We start from the raw sequence: 21,545 nt of genomic DNA, 5'->3' as shown, positions 1-21,545 counted from the left end.
TCAACCTGGAGATTAGCCCCAGGGCATTTCAGATGTGGAACAGGAATCTGCAACACAAGTCATGCTGCTTTCCATTCTGTGGATTTGTTTGTGGCACTGATACAGGGATGATAGCTGCCTCTTTCTGAAGGAGAGAAGATAGAGATTCTCTGTATGAAAATAACTGTGGAGTACTTGCATCTCATTCAGGTGGTGCATGATTCAACTTCCCTCTATCAGCTAAACCCTTGGTGTAATTTCACTTGGAAAAGATGGAGAGAAATGCAGGATGAGCAGATGTCATCAGAAAAGTTGTTGCAGAAAAGACAAACTGTAGGGAACTAGAACTGCAAACTGGTTGCTCATGCTTCATGAGCATTTGCCAGAGGAAAAGACAAAGCCCACTCTTTCCCTTGGACTGATGACAGTTTCAAAGCTGCAGTCATATTCACTCAAAAATCATATAAGAATGCAGTACAAAAAGGCATTTTTTTCCCTCTCTGTGAGTGGAAAATTACTGCTGTTATATCTGTGTGTGTCACAAATGTTGATGCAAAAATAAATGATGGCCAGAAGTCATGTGGATCCTTTGATAAGCAAGACCTATCTGTATTGTAATATAATTTTGTTCCAGATTATGCTTCTGGCAAGAATCACCAAATATATTACAAAGGAAAGGGGTTGATTTGGCATATTTTTGGAATCTATGTCTGAGGTATAAACTGTCTTTTGACAGTGTGAATGTGTATTTGTGGTCTTACACTGTAAAATTTAGGCAAGCATTACCACTTTGACAGATGTGTGCAGATCTATAGACGCAAACCATAGAAGATGTATGTCAATTGCTATTCAAATCCCTTTCTTCAGTGTCAACCATTCAGACTCTGGATACACTTTTGTTATTAATGTTTGAGTTTTGTTGAGTCTAATTCCTTCTCATGGTCAATCTTTATAAGATTCACTCTGCATTATCATTATGAATAGTTGTAAAGGAAACTGGGGAATTGAACATGTTTGATAGCAGATATCATCACCCTCTAGAGGGTTGCACCATAAAATGTTAACATCACGGCCTACATCAAAATATGTTTAAATTTTTCTTATGTAACTAAATATTTTTGTTTAAATAATTCTTATTGCTTGTTTACATGATGTAAAGAGTTACACATCCATTTTCTGAACAACAGCAACTTGCTGATTGAACAGGGATCTTGAAGTATAAAACCTTGGATTCTTGACATATTGTCTTCAATGACATGAAATTTGAGTGGAACAGAAAAAAAGGGTGAGGAAACATCCCATTGCTTCAACAGGAAACGTTTGCACAGACTATTTCTGAATGAATATTCTGATTTTATTTATTTAGTGGTTTTCTGTAAAATTCAAAGGGTTTTTTGGCATGCCCAGATTAACACCCTTCTTGAACAGGAACACATGTTTTTTGGTCATTCTCCAAGGCCTCAATGGTACAGGGAAAAAAATAATCAAAAAGGATTGAAATTTCTGAGAATATTCTGGAGTCTGATTTTGACGTGTTAATCAGTCTGTCTGAACTTACACAAGATCAGATATCATCCAGGTCAGCAGGAAACTGATGGTTGCTGTGTTTGCACATATTTTCAGTGCCTAAGAATTAAATCCTCTTAGGAAACCTTTAAAATACTATTGAATGTTATTCCATATAACAGTGCCATATTTCACTTTTGCCTTACATAGATAAAATTGCTTGTATGAGCACAGAGTGAAGGGAAACATGCTGTATATTTTGAATACTGTGAAGAAGCATTTGCTAAAATTCCTGACTACACAGGGAACTGGTGAGGTCTCTTAGCAGTATAATAATGTATACTGACTGCTTGTTTTCTGTTAGAAAATGAATGGGCTACAATTTTACCCTTAAGCTTATTGAAGATGTTTGCAAGCATTTGAAGACAGTACTTATTTTTCTTTAAAAAAAGACTTTGTGGTTCACTTATTTAAAAAATTGATAAATTTCTATTTATTTTTCGTTCACTTCAACTCTGCAAAATGAATGACAAAAGCAGCTCCCTGAGTGGAAATGTGCTGGGAAACCATCCCAATAACTTTAACAGCTTTGAGTCCAGAGCACATTACACATATTTTGCCCATCTCTGATTTCGTACGTTTTGGACTTCACATTGATGCAATTTTGCTTCTTTTCAGAGCTGAAACATGAGATCTATGTTTGGAGGCTGACAGCTCAGCGCATCAACCCAGCCAGCAGAGAGGAGACTGCTGTGAAATGCCTCTTGATGCAGAAGGTGCTGACTCTGGAGATGCTCCTGAGGAAGAAGCTGAGGACGTTTCACAGGTAAACAAGGATCAGCTTGTCCAACCTCCCCTTTCAGGGACCTTCACAGGACCTGCATTCCTAGCTCAGTCTTGATGAGATGGATGTTGGGGCAGATATGAACAGCTACTCTCAGCCTTAGTAAAACAAACTATTTTAGGACAAAACTGGTGTGTAAGGCCTGGAAAACATATTTGTCAATATGGCCCAAAATTAAAGGCCTAGAAATTTCAGGCAGCTTTCGGTTTAAAAAGATCACAAATATATAACTACACTTTTCCTTACAGTTGTGGCTTCAGTACAGTAAGATGCTGGAGTTTCTTTTTTTTTACTGAAAATTTCGAATTCTCTGCAGTGAATGGTTGTGTTTGAAAAATATTTCACCAGTGAATTGCTGTGGTTTACAATTATTTCATAATTAAAATTTCATGGTGAATCTGAGGGCAGACATATTTTTATGTATAGAAAAGAAGTTTACATAAACTATGACAAAAAGAATAATGACCTTGTTTTGTTTAGATTCTAGTAAAAACAGATATTATGCCATGGAATTTGAGGATTGAAAATAACAATGATAAATATTTTGGATGTTAATTCCAATTTCCTAAAGTGAAATTGGAATAATTAATTTTAATTAATAATTTTGTTAAAGAATTTGAGCAAGAAAATGTAAATATGATTTCTTGAACAATTCCAATAATAAGACTGTTTACATAATTTTTGCTGATATTGTGTATTTTGAATTGAGTGAGAGTATTAATACTTCAAGACAAATAAGGCTGTTAAAATCGCCTCCTTTTCAAAAGATTTTAAGATTCTCAGAGTTTATGATATTGTAAAGAGGACCCTACTGACTTACAAATAAAAATCATGTATTTAATCTTGAAAATCGGGATTCCTCCAGCACAGCATGTTTACAGCAATGTAAAAATTCATTAGCATTAACAACAGAGCTCCTGAACTGCAAAGCCCAAGGCTTTTTGCTGGAGGCCTGACTGCGCCGATAACACAGTGAAGTTATATGAATCTTAAAAACTTCATTATAAAATGCAAATGTGCAACATGTGTGTTCTGACTTGCTGATGTTAGCACACGACCCTTGTTTTATCACAGTGGGACACACACACCAGCTCCTGAAACTGTTAAGGGAACTACACACTGCAGATAGCCAGACCCTATACTGAGGTCCATACTCTGGAGTCCAGCTCCTTCTCAGCCTGTGGCTTTCTTAATAAACAGAAGGTTTGTATATTAGTGGAGCTTTTTACAAAAGTAGAGTCTGAAGTGAATGCTCATGGGAATTTTGCTGCTGGATGTAAGAAGGCCACGACTCCTTTGTGGTATGGGTTATTACTCCACACTAGGAAAGAGGTGATCTATATGTGATGAGAGGGATTTATTCCAGCACTCTTGGCTGAGCTCTGATTTCACTCTGGAAAAAAGTAGGTGTCATTTTCTTTCAGACAAATTTCACAAGAAGATAAAAACTGGGAAACAAATATACAGGAACTTCAGAAAAATGTAAGTAGATATCATTTTTTTCCAGTATTCATGTAAATGAAGCTATGCCTTTATAGAGAGATAATGCTTTAAATCTAATGGAAATTTATTAGCTAACTTAGTAGCTAATTTGATACCCAAAAAGTTAGCAGCCAGGGTGGTTGGCTTCTTGGTCAGACAAGGTTACTGAACCACATGGTGAGGTTTTGTACTTTTGTTCCTTAGAAAACTATAACTTAAAGAATGAAGTAATGTTTCAGCAGTGTTTTCTTAACTTTTTAATCCATAGCTAGAAAGGCTCAGGAGATGTTAACAAATTGTAGTCATGGTGAATGATAATAGAGTACACTCCTCCTAATGTACCCAATGCATTTAATGCATTTTGGTGACACTACTGCTTTTATTATTCAAGTAGGGATAAACCACTTGATAAATCCTGTTCTCTTAGCTGTGCACACACTAGCACTGCTTAAGTCTTTATGCTGAAACTGAGAAGATGGAGACTCTGTAGTGGGATTAATGTCTCCTAAATTTAATTATCAAAGTGTCACAATCTTTCTACCTCACTGGCATCACTAATGAATCAGGCCTGTGTCTGAGAGCTCAGGTCCTTGATTGGACTCCTTGGGGTGCAAGTCCTCATCTGGGAGAACACTGTCCTAGGTGTCACACCAACCCAGACCAAACCCAACAGATTTTCTTTACACTTGTTTCAAGGCATTGGATAAGAGACAAACTTGTTAAGGAACAGAGACTTGTTGTATTTTAGTAGAGCTTTAAACTACGTGAAACAAGAGACGAACTCAGTCTGGGAGAAAGTGATTCCCTGGAGCGGTAGTGAAATCAGGGACACAACGGAAAGCACTGGGTGTGGGGGCTGAGGACACAAGGAGATTGACACAGTGAAGCAGGAGCTGGGCACAGACGTGTACAAACTCTGTAGAGCTGAAGGGCTTTGGCAATTACATGAGAGCTGTACAGGAAGTGTGAAAGTTTGAGCTCTCGAGTGGTTTATAGATTTTCAAAGCACACCTGAAAAAAGAAGGGTGATTTTGTCCCAGATCACAAAACCACAGAGTGCTCAGAATGCCCTCTTTGCTATGAGTTGAATTTCAACCCTGCTTCACCCTCTGGACTGAAGTTGTGAAGAGGGTGCCTGAGTACAGCTGAATCTATGCAGCAGGTGCTAGATACTTGTATCTCTTAAAGCCTTTTGGACCACATGTTCATGCTTTTTTATAGGTATGCGTAAGATGCACACCTATAAAAACTGTTCAGGTACTTCTGTCTTTTATGCTGAAGAGGAATACACAATACAGGAACAGCAGTTTGCACTTCACACATGCTTTTCTGAACTCTGTGCATAATACATAGCTTCTTCTTTAATACAATTGCTAATTTTATTTTCTTGTCTGTCTCCAGCACAGAGTAACAGACAAAATTCTGCTCATCAAATGTCTGACAGTGCTGGGATGTGTTATTCTTATGTTTTTTCTCAACTCATTTGTTCCAGGCATCTACCTAGATCTTGGTAAGTTTCCTAGTTTTGTTCTAAGTAAAATAAGCAATCTCACTGAAAAAATGACAGCCATATCTTTCTGAGACTTGGTCTTTTCAGAAAGCCTTTTTTTCAGATGTTTCTGTCCTCATAATTTTACCAGGTTAAGCAGCAATTTCTTTGGGAAGAGAAGAGCAGGTTTTAAAAATTCAGTCATGTCCCAGTTACTCCAGCAGGAGTAACAGAGAGTGCTCATGACTTCATTTTCAGGATTTCCAATACTAATGAGCTGGCTAAACATTACAGAACGAGCAAATTTGACCTTGGCATCATTTGCACTGTTTGAGTGAATGACCAAGATACATCAGGGAGATCAGAAGATAATCACTCCATGGGAGAACAAAGAAGCAGTTTGGCATCATTCCTTAAGTATAGAAAGCTCTTTGTATAATTTACAGTCTCCATTACTTTATAACCATAATAATTCATTTCCAAAAATAAAAACTGGAGGACATGGGTGAAATGAAAGTAGCTCTGTGTGTAATTTATATATATAGATCTATATGTGGAGGTTTTTATACAGGTAGTTGTATATCTCTATGAGAAAAAGCTCCACATAACCTGAAAACAGAACCAAATCATAGTCATAAATAGTAAAATCACCAGTCATATAACCTACCTATACATTGACCAATAAAAAAAGAAAAATTTTTTTTGGCTGCTGAGCTCTTCAAGATTACAGAATTTCAAATACTTTTTTTTCATGCAATCTGAATTTACACACTAGGTATTTTATCTCAGTGGCTGAAAGATGGAGCAGTCTTGAAGAGGAATAGCTGATAATGAATAAATCAATAATCATATACACAGATATTACATTGACAATTATTTTTACTGTGCAAGATATAGAGCCAGTTATAGCTCTACAGTGGTGATCAGGTTGTAAGCAAGACCTTCCATATCTGCTGCTGACAGACTATTTGCCATGCCAATGGGCAATTTCAGCCCATGAAGATTACTGTCAAGAAGTTAAAAGGTAAAATGCTGTATTATAACAGAAAAATGTGCTACGTTAATCAGGTCTGGGAAAATGCAGAAGCTGAAAATATTTGAATGCATTTGAAGCCACGGTGGCTGAAGACATAAGAAAGGCCTTTGTATTGACAATTTAAGAAATCAATTTACACTCTTACTTTTGTGTCTCAGATAAGTGGCACTGAACCATGTAGAACTTCTTGAATTAACATCTCTAAATGTTTTTGAAAAGCCAGACAGTCATTAAAGACTAAACAGCACTAGTTGCGTATGCTCCTGGTAAGAATTTTTTTTCAACACTGCAATGGAGTTGGAGTCAATGCTAGAGGAAACATAGTAACTATTGATATTTTTTGTTTGTCCTGCTTTATGCCAGTAAAATAAATGAAAATATATGGAATGTTTGGCAGTATAGGTTTCTGTTCAGTAGCTGAATAACAACTTTGAAAGTAAATAAGCGCTGTATGTGTTCTGTATAATTTCTCCACGTTCTGCATTCATGGCAAACCTGTCATATTAATGAATAAATGTTACTAAAGCATACACATAATTTCTACTGAAAAGCAATTGAACCTGTAAACTTCTACTGATAAGTTTACAGGTCCCATAATTTACAGGTTCTCATTTTTGTTTCCTGAATTTCACTATCTTGATGATAGCTGTCACTTATTTATCATTACTGAAGTAGTACTGCTGTGAGGCTTTATGGATTTTAGTCTTCCAAAGCATGGAAATATACTTCCTAATGTACACTTCATCTTGTACTCTGTTGGCTTGGGTAAATTTGCTCAATATGTTTTTCTCATAAAAATTGCAGTTCAGTGTTTAATTTTCTACCAGAATAATGGTTTATACAGATGCTGAAATGTTAGAAATCTAATAACTTTAAATTGCAGTTGGTACAGAGAATTAGAAGGATTTTTAAATTCTGTATCGGTCCCAAGTCTTGATACAATTTTTTCATTATGAACATGGAATCATTAATATAATTTGAAGGTACTGACATTTTAATTTAAATAATAAAATTTGAATACTTAGCTGCCTTTTGAAATGCAGAACTCTTTCCTATTCAGTTTTCTTGTGCCTGTTCATTAATTTATTTAGTGTAATTCTATGCAATATCTATGTTAATAAAAGATTAGTACTGAGACTTAAAAAAACCCAGATACTAAAAACTGTAAGACTCCTACATTACTTTCATTTGGTCCCATGAGATTTTATTTTATTGATAAAGCATTATTAAAACATCTGAGAAAAGATGACAAAGGATGAAATTAAAGCCCCTTTGAGGATTGTACCTGGCTACTATTTTGACTTTATCTTTTAGGCAGGCATGTCTAGAGCTTTGGACTATATTAATATGTCCCAAAAAGATTTAAAAAGGAATATAAAGCAAGATTTTGCTGAAATTTTAAGCCAGATTTTTTGAAGGGAGCTCTCAAAATGACTGGGTCAGAAAAAATACCAAAATCAATTTATAGCTCGATTCCTTCTTCTCCTGTGGGGAAGCTGCTTTATCTTTGATTTGGTTTTAGTCAGTTCAATGAGTTGCTGAGCTGCTGTGAACTTTGTGCAGTTCCTTCTAGTATCTGTGAAGAGGGACCCATTATCTCTGAGGCCCTGCTTTTGCCTGCCTCTCTGCACTTTCTGCATGCAATGCAGGCAGCCTGCTCTTGCAGACCCCCTCACTCTTGCTCTCTTCTACCTCTGGACACCTCTTTCCCAGGGCCAGGCTCACTAGTTTCTGAGACATGGGAATGTTTTCTTCTCCTTTAAGAGGTTGCAACAAACTCTATTGGTCTCATATTCAAGGAACAAGGTGAAAACCCAAGAGTAAAGAGATGAGATAGTTCCTGTTTCAGAGAGGAGATGCTGCCTCAATTTTGGCTGCTGGAAGCAGGGATGGACTGCCAGGAGAAATACAATAAAGGTTTTGCCTTATTTGTATATTAATTCCTGCCTTATCACCACCATTTTTCCTTTTAAAGACACAACTCTTGCACAGGTGAACCTATGATGTTACCATCCATGGCTTTTCTCATGTTCCTTTGATGAATTATTTAAGCAAGGGGACAGGGAGAGATCTTTTGGATTCACTGAATTCTTCCATAATTAAGGACTGCCATTTGCTCATTGGAGGGAGCTGTCTTGGAATTTTTTTTTCACTTGTACAGAGGAGTGGTGTCTCAATGTTACTGTCTGAGCCCATTCTGGTATTTTTGGTGCCATGGGCATCTGTGATCCTTCAGACATCAATATTTAAGCTAATTACCTTCATCTGCCCTCAGAATAATCTTTGGGGGTGTCACTAATCAGTGGAGGAAGTCAACAGCTGTGACTCAGCCTGGTTTCATCTTTGGTATGATTAACCAAAGCAGTGTTATCAAACTCCCCAAATTTAGGAACTTATAACCAACTTTAGGAACATTCAAGTAACTAACATGATCACTATGACCATTCTGGGCACTAGGACAAGGTGTACAGTCAATATTCTACATCACTCCAGTCAGGCAAACATCCCAGATCTGAATTTCCCCCATCATTCTTGCACTAAAGCTAAAATTCCTCAATATTTACAAACAAAGGTCATCTTGTTTGATGAGACTTCTTTCTCTTGCAAAACTTTGTCCAGTCGTCTTTATTGATGTGATTTAACTTCTGACCGTGGACTTAGTCTGCAAATTCTGCTACAGCTATTGGTGAGGGTCTGAAGATCTCTTTTTGTTGTTTATGGCAATTAGTTGTATCTTGCATCTTTGAAACATTTTAAAACTGTGATTGAAATAGTGGAGAAGTAGGAAAGTAACTGTTTTCATTTAATGTAAACTGACTTCTGTTTTTTTGGTAGGCCATGTTGTGGAGACGTCTCTTAATTTTATTGCCAGAGCATTAAAGGAGAAATGTACTCAGTTGGTGTAGATATGGAAGACTCTTGTTTTGTTGTCACTCCTTTGAATACCAGTAAATTATGGAAGTGAGTCAATAAAACAGAAAATTTGTTCACATTTATATGAGAAATTAAATATCCCAATGGGAAAGGGCCTCAGTTGAACATTCCGCTTCCCTCCATTATGTCTACAGAGACTATTATGCAAATTATAACAAAAATTTTGTCTTTACTGGAGAGAGGAGTCACTTCTCAAATTCAGGGAAGTGAATAGGATTTAAAGTTTCTCCTCTTTACATGATTTTGATTTTCATCCTACTTTGGATCTTCATATGTTTCAGTGGACATGCTCAATTTTCAGTTTACACTGTAATTTACACAGATGAACCAATAATATCATGGAGTTGAAACTGAGTGACACTTATCAGGTAGCTTGCTTAGTGAGGAAGAGAGGACTGCACAGTCCTAGAGAACCTCACAAACTTGCTTACGTTTGTTTTTTCATCACAGAATGTGTGGAATTTCATACCAATATTTACTTAGAAACAATGATGCCAGTTCTCCATTACTGCAGCCTACTGAGATTTTACCAACTATCTTAATCCACTTATTTTCTGTAACATTTGAATCAGAAGCTCACTGCAGGAATGATTCTTTGCTAACAGCTTTGAGACTGATCTATGGGGTCAGTATGTGTGTGTGTAAAAGCTTGCAGGAGTTGCAATGCTGTAACCAATGGCAGAAGTCTTTAACTTAGGGATCTTTGACTAAATTATGTGATTATGTAAATTAAAAATCTCCGGTATTCCACAAGGGAATTAAATGTAGTCTGTGTGGTTTTGTTCTGAAGATGCATCCTAGGAAGCTGCTCAAGAAGAACTCGAATAAACTTCCCTCACTCCCCACCCCAGCTTTTATGTGGGCCCCCGGGTAGGCTATGTATGTGCATTTGAACTTGGGCCAAGAAGCTTCTTAGAATGGTGAAAGTGCTTTTAAACTTGAACCTCTCCCCCACAGGCCTGTAAGAAAGATCCTGTATCCCAGAGTGCAGCAGAATTCCTCAGATCCAAAAGATTTACATATCCCTGTAGTGGAGCGCAGAGTTGAGAAAGGTGTGGACAGATCCCATTAGCATGAGAGGGGTGTTGACGTCAAAGGCTCTTAATTCTGTACCTTGAAATTTTATTCTGGAACATTTTTCCCATATCTTATCAGTGATAAATAGATTGAACTATGTTCTGCCAATATTCTGTATGATGGTGGAATTGCATAAATATGACATTTGTTTACAAACAATAAAATTATATTTGCAGAAACAGAAAAAATTACTTAAAAAACATGTTTGTCCCAATGGAGAGGAAGAAAAAAAGAAGGTGCTTATATAAACCTGTTTTGTTTCAGGTTAATTTGTGCAATAGTTAAGATGAAATGTTTATTATAGAACTACTCAGTGTTATTGAGGAGTTGTTTCATAAAATATCTGACAAAAACCATATACCAGTTTAATAAGCTGATGTATAATTTTTTAATGTCTAAGAAAACAAAAAATCCTGTTGAGACAGACAGATATAAAAACTGGTGAACCATCTAGATTTAAGAAAGCGTAGGCCAGATACCAAGAGTGACATTAAGTTTAGCACATCTTATATTTCACTTCCTATGTCACTATATCCTCATTGTGAAAAGTGCACATTTGGTCTTTAATTTGTCACTAAAGCTAACATTTATCTAGAAATTAGCCAGGACTAGGAAATGAATCAGTTTTAGCTGATAAAAGCTTGTAGGTGTTGACTCCTAAGTAATGGCTCAAATGATACTTTATTGTCAACTGCATTTAAAGCTGTCACAATGACAATTTTCTTTTCTTTGTCTCTCTTCCCCTCCTCCCCCCATTTTAATTTACATTTTGTTTCATTATTTTGGAAAGCTTTCTAACACAACTTGATAAACTAGGCAAACAGATGCAAAGCTTGGGATGAAACATTTGTGGACCTTTTCTGTAGAGCTAAAAATACCACCCTGAATAATCTGTAGTTGCCTGGAAACTCCTTCACATATTTCAGTAAAGTAAATGGCTTTGGCCTCCAAAACATTTGGATTGCCTTCTCTGTACATGGTGGAAGGCTCCTGTTCTCAAAGTCTCTGTGGTCTTCTTAAGCTTGTGATATTCTGGGCAAAAAAGGGAATATCTCCTTTATCTGGAGCTGAGAATTTGTTATCAGTAAAAAGTTAAAAGTTGTAACCAGTGCAACCAAAGCAAGCAGTTATTGTTCATGTTTTGATAATGCAAACACTTAGAGTCTAATATATCTAATCAATACAAAAATCCCCACCTCATTAACAATATGCAATATAGACTGTTGTAAAAAACCAACCAAGCAACCAAACAACTTCTCCTCCTTCCCGCCCAAAAAAAACCCAACCCAAACCCCTCCATCCAAAAATCCACTCAAAACCCAAAAGAATAATCCCAGTATAATCTCCCTTTTATCCCCTGTTGTTAGGGTCTCCCTTTGAAGTTCTCCAGGGTGCTAAGCATCACACATTTAGGCTGGAAGGAGTCACAACACAGTGATGATAACTTGAGTTTTTTTCCAGGATGAGATGACATGTTAGGGGTGTCTTCCTCTTCTTTGCCAAGATGTAAATAGTGTTGGTGTTGATGGTTTTGTACTTCCTGTGCTTGAGTTCACTTGAGCCCATTTTAATATATTTTCTGAAGCTTCACACTACTTATTCAAATTTGGTTTTCAGCTCTACATTATACCTGATTTTAATTTATGAGGTGTGATGTATATTATATGCTTTTTTTTTCTTGTGCTTTTTGTTACCCCTAAAGTGGGTTTTGACAATCTCATAGCTTTACTCACAGCTGAGTTACTGATAAACCTGGATCTTTTTTATTGTCTTATGTATTTCTGTTAGCTGCAGGTACTCAGGGAGTCTTGTCTGTGGCAATTTCTTTCTTCCTTTACCATTTTCCATCAATGCTCCACCTAAATGAAGCTGTAATGCTGCTTTCCATGACTAAAATTATTTCTTTAATTGCTGATCTGACAATGGTAAATAAAGCAATGTGTTGGTAGCCTCTGATAAGAGCATCCAGTACAAGGTAGAAAGACATAATAACATTAGAGCCAACATTTTAAGCTGTCCTCTTTCAAAGTCTTCAGGCTTTTCTGGAGACTCTTCCAGATCCTTGTAGATGCACTTGCTGGGGCTGCTTGCAACCCTTTTCCCCAGGTGTCATCAGCTACCATTTCCAGTGGAGTTTGATATATTTGTCCTTGTTTAGTGTTCTTAATGTCCCTGCCTGTGCTTCATCCATTTACTCTGTTATCTATCATGGCATGTGGTGGTGTTGGTTTAGGTGGTCTAGTACTTTTACACTAAGGTCAAGAAGAGCTCTGCATGGGACTGACCTGCTGGCTTCTGATATGTGGCATTTTCACTTGATTGCACTGTGAAAATGCAAACTGTTTATTAAAAATGAGAATGGACATCATTCTATCGCAGAGACTTCATACATCTTTGGTTCATAGTCATGTTGAAAGCATTCCTGGTAGAGTATACATGAACATGAGTTAAAAATAAATTTGATGATAATATTTTAATCATGAGAATGGGAACGAAGATACATCAATGCAGTCAGCGCTGACTTGGACTCAGAAAGTCTGGTCCAGATGTTAGTTACCCTGTCAGCATAACACCTTGCTTGTGAAAATACAAGAGACCTGTTTTCCATGATCCTTGCAGTCTTAATTTATTTTAGGATAGTTTTCAAAAATTCTGCCTTGAAATGTCACGGTTGTCATTAATAATAGATAATCATGCATGCATTATACAATACCCCCTGTGCATGCAGCTGCCCACACACTTGACAAGAAAAAAACCAAGGACTGGTAACAGTTGTATCTGCTAGTGTAGCCTTTGATCTTTATTGCTGGCTTCTAGAGAAGCCGACCTTTCCTTTATCCAGCTCTTCAAATTATTTTTTGTTCACTAGAGTCAATAAGGCTATGGCAATAGAGTGTGTTTGTTTGCAGTGACCTTTACTGAGAGTACTCTGTAATTTTTCAGACTTACAGACTGGTGTGATATAGACAGCTATATATCTGTCAGCTCATCTCTGGAGATGGAGTGCCCAGCTGTAGAAATGTCTAACCAGGTTTCTTTCTTACAGTGTTCTGTTTTGAGAGCCATCCTGCCTCATCTATAAAATTGTGTTTGGAGAGTTAATGAAGCTAGGTGTTGGCATTACAATGCAATGGTGAATATGGTTTCACATTCTGACTTCCTGCTATTACAGCTATTCAACAAAGTCCAGCACATCCTTTCCTAAGGCACATGGGATGATCTGGGATCACAGAGCAGTCAGTTCTTTACCTTGTTTTATGCAATGCTTCCGGTTTTTATTGTATAATTACCTTGTATCAGCATAGGATCCTGCTTCTTTTGCCTTGCACGAGGTTATAGCTTCCACCGTTTTTTTCCCTATCCTTTTATTCCTCTTGTATTGTACCAAGTCTTTACTGATGCGGTGCAAGTCTTGGACTGTCACCTCCACTGTTCTGTCCCCCAAGGAGTTGCCTTAACCTATGGTGTGAAAAATAGCAAAGAACATAAAATGACTTCCATGAAACTGAGCCTGTGAAAAGAGACTGCTCAAAAGACCAGCAAGTTGCTTTGTGAGAAGGTAACTTTATATTTAAAAAAATAGTATTAAAGATAAAAGAGCACTTACCAGTGGACAGCAAGCACTTCTTAGAAATATTCAGCAAGATTTCAGAATGTATATTTTCAGGGATTCCTGATAAAATAAACCAAAGTTTGAATAAACCAAAATATGGAACATTTTCATTATAGTGAAACATATTCTATGTGTAAAGCAAGCACTGTTGGACTTATGTCTTTGATTTAACTTTTTCACCCCAATATTTTTATAAGCTTGTATAAGGAGATGATGAAACATATACTACATTACAATTACACGACACTACATGAAGTACTGGCATACATTCTCAAGCTACAATGACAAAGAATTTTAAAAAGCACAGAAAACTAAAATCATACTGTAAGAAAAACATAAAAAATCAGTGTGTCCCTCCCATTTGTTTGCAGATCAGAGTATTATATTTCCATCTGGCAAAAGCTAGTCTAGATATTAAAAAAATATATATTTCTCAACCACTTTAAATGTGTGACCCTGAATATTGTGTTGCCTGAATCATTGTCACTGCTATTAACATCTTCTTTTCACTCTTTCTTGTCCTACCCACTAATGCTGACACAAATGTGTTGCTCTCTGCCCTTCGGGGAAGCCTGGTATTAACCCAAAGATTTGTCAGGACTTCTTAAGTCATCTTATTTTTTGAGCTAAGTATTCTGGATTCTTTAATTTTTTCCTCAAAAGTCAGCTCTTCAGGCTGTTGATTGTGCTTCCTTCCCTGCCTCAGATTTCCTAATGGGCATGCATCTTACAGTATATATTCTCAGGGTTTGCCAGGGATGAGGAGAGCAGAGGCTGCTTCACAGAATTTACTGTTTATAGCCCTGGTTCAGTATTTCAGTGGGCCATGAGATTTAGTTGTGATACAGCGTGTTTCTCAAGTCTTTTCTGGAGGACTATTTGGCATGCAGTTGCTTCCCATCCTGGATTTTTGCAGTTTTATCTCTTCCTACCTAAATGTATTCTCTTGACCTGTCTTGAGTAGCCTGCTGTTTTGCCCAAGCCATCAGTTGGATCATGCAATATTACCCTGACTTTGGTTTTCAGTTCAAAGTCTCAAGTGCCATTTCAGTTTCCAGAAAAGTGAAATTTTCTCAGTCTTCTTAAATGCCTTACTCCAAATTCTGTGCATATAAAGTGAACATGCAGAGTCCACATTTTCACTTTGTTCAGAGGAAGCTCGTTAGGCTTCTATGCTTCTGACCTACTACTATGAGGTAGTAGGTCAAAATTACTTTTGCTGAGGAATGCACATTCTTCTTAATGAGCATTTGAAAGGCCTACAAATTACACAGCAATTTTTCTCCCTAATTTCTTCCTCTTTCTCCTGCCTACCTTCAAATTCTAGACTTCTATTTTACTCTATTAGATTGTTTTATATTTTCAAGTTCATTTACTTGATTATTTTAAAATAAGGGGTTTTTTGAGTAGGATTGCAATTGTGTTCCACTCAGCATGAGCTAAGTATTATTCCAAAGGTGGTTTTGCCTACTGGGTATAAGAAAAGCAAAGCCCTTAAGCAATTTCTACTGTACTTTTTTTTTTCTGGCACCAGGCAGAAGACATGGAAATCTTTTCTTATGAAGAATGCATTATAAATTTGCAAGATGCATTTTATAATATAATTTCATTTCCTTTCCCCTAAAATAAATAAAACTGTCAACCTCTTCAACAGGTAGAAATAGAATTTAGGTTCAGTTTCAGTCTAAGTTCTCTTTCTGGGACATCAGTTGTTATGAAGCAGAGGCGATAAAAGGCAGTAAAGGAAGTGGTCTGTGGAGCAGTAAATGGGCTTTGCTTTCACTAGAGTAATGAGAAGTTATTTTAAAAAATTATTTCTATTTCTCTTCCTTGTGGCTCTCTTTTGTAGTCCAGGAAGCTAGGAAAAAAAAAAGACAAACAAACAGAGACGCCAGTCTTTAATGTGTCCTAGTACTTTCAAAATTCCTCATAGTGAATAAAAAATTCCAATAAAGTCCCCTGTCCTGTCCTGTCCTGTCCTGTCCTGTCCTGTCCGCGCCTTCTTCCTGCCTTCCTGTCCTGTCTGTCCTGTCCTGTCCTGTCCTGTCCTGTCCTCTCCTCTCCTCTCCTCTTCTCTCCTCTCCTCTCCTCTCCTCTCCTCTCCTCTCCTCTCCCAGACTGAAATCAGCTCTGTGCAGCCACAGCTGGCAGCTGATGTGTTTGCACTTCCCTCTGGAGAGCTGTATTTGCTGAAGCACGGCAGGATGACACCTCCCTTGCCTATCTGTATGCTCAGGGAACAATATTGTAAGGCCAGGCACTGTTCCCTCATGCAAAGCTCCATGCTTGAAGCTAATGTGTGCTGATAACACTCATGGTGATAGAAAATGCCTGGCTCCATCCACCTCTTCTGCAATTTTGTATTACTTCATTGACTTTAGTGATTAATTGTTATCTCCATATAGCATGTTCTAGTTGTTTCATTATTATTGGAGACAGAAGAGTAGGAAAAATACCAAGATATTTTCACAGATTGTCCCATAAGTAATGAGAAATTCTTTAATTCTTCACTTTGTTGTAATTACATTCAAAATGTATGTGAGAAAATGTTATGTTGTCAAGTAGGTTTTTAGAAAATACTACTTAAAATTCTGCTACTTAGCGTCAAATCAGCACATACCTACTCTCCCTTGCAGCATTCTAACAGGAATTGCCATCATATTTATTTAAGGTGGAGTTGGGCCCACTGTTTTTTAACAGAATTCGGAAAACAGCCAAGACAACAGTCAGAAGAAAATTAGGCAGTGCATTTCCATAAACCTTTCCTTTATGTTCAGAGTAAATAAATTCAATTTTCATGAAGATATTTGCTTTGTTTTATAATACAGCAAATAAACTTTGCTATTGAAAAGTCGTGGTAGATAGAACGGACAGTTCTCTTTCCTCTGCTGCTTTGGGAACTCTGTGAGTTATAAGATAAATGAACCAGAGGGATCAAGCTGCTCTAGAAAGAATTTTAACTGTGCAGAGGGAAAGTGAGCCCTGCTCAGACAGGAGATTTGCTATTTGCATTTTCTGGGTAATTGTGTGTTTGATTTGCATTTTCTCTCAGTTATCTAAATATATGTATTAAAATACTTCAAGATGTACAGAAGGACCATATCTGAAGAGAGTTTCTTTTGCTCCAAATCTCTCGTCTTTTCTAAGGACAGTTTCCTTTCCTGCTTATCTTCTAAAGCAGGCAGCCACTGAGTCTTCAAGGTCCAGGGGATGCAGCCAGTCCTTCAGGAGCTGCAGAATCCTTCACTATTCCTAAATACCTAAAGGTTTCTCTGTGATCCAAACCCATTGATCATGAGGGTAACCCAACTTTGTCTTACTTGCATTGTTCTTTTTATTTTAGGTTTTATTTTAATTTGAAAGCAGAGATCATTCATCCTGTGATATCAGTGAACTTTTCCTTGTTACAGTCAAAGTGAAAATGTGGTGAAAATCTTTGAAAATCACAATAAAATCACAATACTGTAACTTACGTGTTGTTAGCACATAACAAGCCTGTGAAGTGTAAAGTATTGTTCTCTTTTTCTCTCATGCAGGCTGGATTGCCATGTTGGGAGCCCTGTGGCTGCTGGTGCTAGCAGACATCCATGATTTTGAGATGATATTGAACAGAGTTGAGTGGGCAACCCTTCTTTTCTTTGCAGCATTGTTTGTTCTCATGGAGGTAATATTCTCTGATTCTAAAGCCTGAAGAATTGAAAAAGATTTCAAATGTGAATTATGTTCCTGGAGAGAGGCCTCCTACTGGTTCAATCCCACTGGAATATTGTTGATCAAATGTAGTTATGATAATACAGAGAGGAATAGCAGAGAATGAAAGTTAGTTGGACCACTTTCCTATTTAAATTTTCATTATAAACTTGGTCTCATTCTCTTTCCATATTCTGCTTTTGTTGAATGTACCTGACACAGTCATTTTTCTGTAATTTAAATTTCAGTTTCTAGGTTTATTGTTGGTCTATGTGTGCAGATATTTTATGTGTATTTATGTGTTTGTTTACAATTATTTATACAGATGATAGGAAAAATAATAGAACAAGATTAAACTGGAGTTGAAAAATGCTTCTGGTGCTGTCTGCTTGCTACATGCTGGCTACCAAATGGTCTAAGATATTTCATGGGAGTGTGATTTAAAAGGAAAATAACACTGAATTTCAGTTTGCAATGCTAATTTAAAAATATTCAGCTCTTGAAATGCCTTGATATTTTGCTGTGTATTTTCTTTGTGCTTGTCTGCTTGGCAGCATCCATGTCCATCCATGTTTGTATCCCCTTTTATTCCCTATTTGATGTTTTGCATAGCTTGAGAGGATTTATTCTTATGCCAAATATTTGGATTTTTTTTTTTTTGGTGTGGATACTCACATTAACTTTTCAATTAGGCTTCTAGAATGCTGACTATTTTTCAGTTGTTAATTGTTGGGTTTAAATGATGTAATAATGTAGACACATGACTGACAATACCCAAGTGACCACTGGCACTGCCATGGCTAGTGAATTGCCTGAGTGAGAAGCCCGGGAAAAGCCTGTGGTAACTAATTTGCTCATATAGACGCTTTCCTCCCCTATTCCCTCTCAATAATTGCAAAGATCCCAAGAATCTGGAAATTGGAATCTATTAAAAAAATCAACAGCAGTAACATGGACAACATTTGAAGCAAATAGAAACAAGAACCAATCCGACTGACTCTAACTAATGCCAAACTGGAAGTCAAAATCTGGTAACCTCCAAGAAGATGAATGGAAACTCTGATTATCATGATGAAATTTTCTGTGAGCTGCTAAGTCTAAAGTTAATCAGGAAATATTGATTTATTTTATGCTCATTAGAACAGGAAATTTTTAGTCCTCCATTTTATGAGGCTCCATATAACCTTGAATTTCTAGCTCTTATAGGCAATCAATGCTGAAGCCATGTTTGTTTTGTCTACTGCTGTTGTAACAGTTTATTAGTTGTGTTCCCTGATGTATTTATTTTTGAACTTGGATTGACTGGCTGATTTGAGTGCTTTGTGCTCTGCACAATACCATAGTAAAATACACAGGAAGCTATTTGCCTTTAGATACAACTATTCATGGAACTTCATTTTTTCAGTTTCTCATGTCACCAGTGAATAGCTTGCTAATGAAATAACATTTTTTACTGGCTTTCTAGAATAACAGCAGTTTAAGGTCATGGAAGAAACTTGTCCAGATAATGAAGAAAAAAATATGAGACATTAAATTCTTCCCCACAATGAATGAGAAAGTGTTCTGTGTATATCATCACTGCTAATTTTTATCTGAATCTATTGGATTAGTAGGTGGCAGTCCTTTCCAAGGTTTTTTTTTTTCCTTTAGATTGCCAGTGTCAAGAAGAGACTGGTCAAAACAAAGATATACATTGAAGTATAAGAAATCTTTCCATAGTCTAGGGCATCCAGAAATTGCCAGCTGATATTGCTCACCCTTGGTGATCCTTCAGCTTGGATAGTTCCCAGTCTGAAGCTCTTTCCTGCTGCTGTAAATGTTATCTTTCTTATTAAAAGGCACATTTAAAAACCTGTGTTGGTCTTAGGCTGCACGTAATATTGGAAAATGTGATTTGAGTTCCAGATATTTTGGAAAACATGATTTGAGTTCCTGAACTACAGGGGAACTCCTAAAGATTCTGCCTTTGGGAGTCCATCAGTCCAGTCTGGTGCATATTTTACAATTAAAAACTTGAAATCCTTGGAGCTCTCTTGTTATCTATTGTGTCCCCTGGGTAATTAATCTTTACAACTGTCTTTTTAGGCTTTATCCACAAGTGGCTGTTACATGCTATAAAAATCTTTCTGCTCCTTCTGTCTCTGTAAAATAAGTCCCTATGCCTCTCAGGATTACAGTTCTTTGTTCAGTTTTGTAGTAGAAATTGGCATATTACCTTAATTCCTTCAGGCAGAGTTTATTTACAAGAGTCGTCATGACATACTGTCCACAAGAGGATTAATGAAATTTTTTAATGCATAAATTAGACTTTGTTTTAAAATGGCACATGGTTTCTTTCTGCAGAAAAGCTCTGTTGTGAACTCCCCCACAGGAACTAGTGTGCCTGAAGACACTAATTAGTGCAATAATGCTTACTCCTCTTAGAAGACACAGGAATATCCAGGAGACCCTCTGTGCAGTTTACATGCAGGGGAGGGCAGTGGCAGGGTGCTAATTGCTGACTTGCACTTAGGTGCCTGCAGGAGATTGGCCTGGAGATCATAGAGACATCCTAAAATTATTTATGTGATTAATATTGTCACCATCTCTAACGAGATGGGCTACCTGCAGACTCTCTTGCAGGAGTGATGTGTGTGTCCTGAACGTCTCTTTTTGAGTTCCAGAATTAATTTGGAGTGTTACTGTTAGTAGATAATTAATAAGGCAGCAATATTAATTGAATGTAAATCTGGGCTCTAATTGCTGTCAACTACCTGTTTAGAAGTTCATTTTGAAGCATGAACACAGCAATGATGCAAAAATTATTGCTGTTCATTAAGAATATTGCTTTTACATACATTTAAAAAGTCGCTGTCATATCCTTTGAGTTGATAAAGCAACACAGATAGCTTAGAAAGAAAATGGTAACTTAAAATCAACAACAAGAATTAACTTAGGCAACATTCTCCTTGGAAGCCAAAATAATGAAAAAATGTTCTTTTTTTTAAGTGTAAGTGATATGTGCCTGTATTTTGCTGCTTGTTTTCTGTATGCTGTATCTTTAATTGTAGATAAACCTTTTCTTTTTCAATGTATTGTTAAAAAAATAATATTTCTGGGCCAAATTTACTGTGATTTGGTGATACCCAAACCACTGTTATTTTACTGATATCTAATTGAATAGGTACAGGGTACAGGAATTGCCAGTCTGAATGAAAGCACCTTAGTCACTGACAAACCAGTGTCCTGTGCCACCCCACTCAATGCCTATGGGGATCTTTGTCTGCATCTGTCATGGAATTTGACAGCATGTGAATTGAATGCTTTTTTCCCCACTGCAGTCTCTGAAGGGCTCTGTCTGACTGCCAGGTGGGGGGATTATACAGAGCTGTGTTGTGTGAATACTGACTCCTGCAGCTCTGTGAGGGACTGATGTCAGTAAGGGAGGTATTGCAGCTGACTGCTTCTTTTTCTTGATAGAAAAAAAGAAAGCAAGCCAACCAGCGTCGTCTAGGCTAAAGCAAAAATGATGTGATTTTCTCCCCTGAGAAATGGAGAAGTCATCAAATAGATATACCTTATTAAACCTGAAAATAGTGCTTCATTTTTCATGCCTACAAGAAAAGAAAACAAAACCAAAGTGAATTAAGGGCTAGCACTCACAAGTTAAAATCATTCTTGTACTTTGTTGGTCAAGGGAATAGGTCACTGTCCTCGAGTGTGGAGACTCAGTCTGTATTCTGTGTGCTCAAGGAGAGATCAGAGTTAACACCACCAGGCTGCAGTCTTCCTTTATCTTTTCATCTGTGGTAGCGTCACAGGACGCTGTCTAAATGTCCTGTACAACTGGGAAAGGTTCTCACAGGGAGGACAGAGCACTCTGACCCAGGCTGTCCTGGGGTCCTGTGCTTACAGG

The 21,545-nt window shown here is 37.1% G+C and overlaps 1 protein-coding gene across 1 annotated transcript in view; it reads left to right on the top strand.

Annotated features, from left to right (window-relative positions):
- Nucleotides 1-21,545, top strand: part of OCA2 (OCA2 melanosomal transmembrane protein) — a 161,083-nt gene that overhangs the window by 78,971 nt on the left and 60,567 nt on the right. The window contains exons 15-18 of the mRNA XM_030951234.1: nucleotides 2,164-2,311; nucleotides 3,754-3,811; nucleotides 5,213-5,321; nucleotides 17,497-17,624. Of these exons, the coding sequence (XP_030807094.1) occupies nucleotides 2,164-2,311; nucleotides 3,754-3,811; nucleotides 5,213-5,321; nucleotides 17,497-17,624 (443 nt within the window). The remainder of the gene's footprint in view (nucleotides 1-2,163; nucleotides 2,312-3,753; nucleotides 3,812-5,212; nucleotides 5,322-17,496; nucleotides 17,625-21,545) is intronic.

Source organism: Camarhynchus parvulus, chromosome 1 (genome assembly GCF_901933205.1).
Source record: "Camarhynchus parvulus chromosome 1, STF_HiC, whole genome shotgun sequence".
Lineage (NCBI taxonomy): Eukaryota > Metazoa > Chordata > Aves > Passeriformes > Thraupidae > Camarhynchus > Camarhynchus parvulus.
Note: the sequence above shows the minus strand (reverse complement) of the source record. Positions and strands in the feature narration are given on the sequence as shown.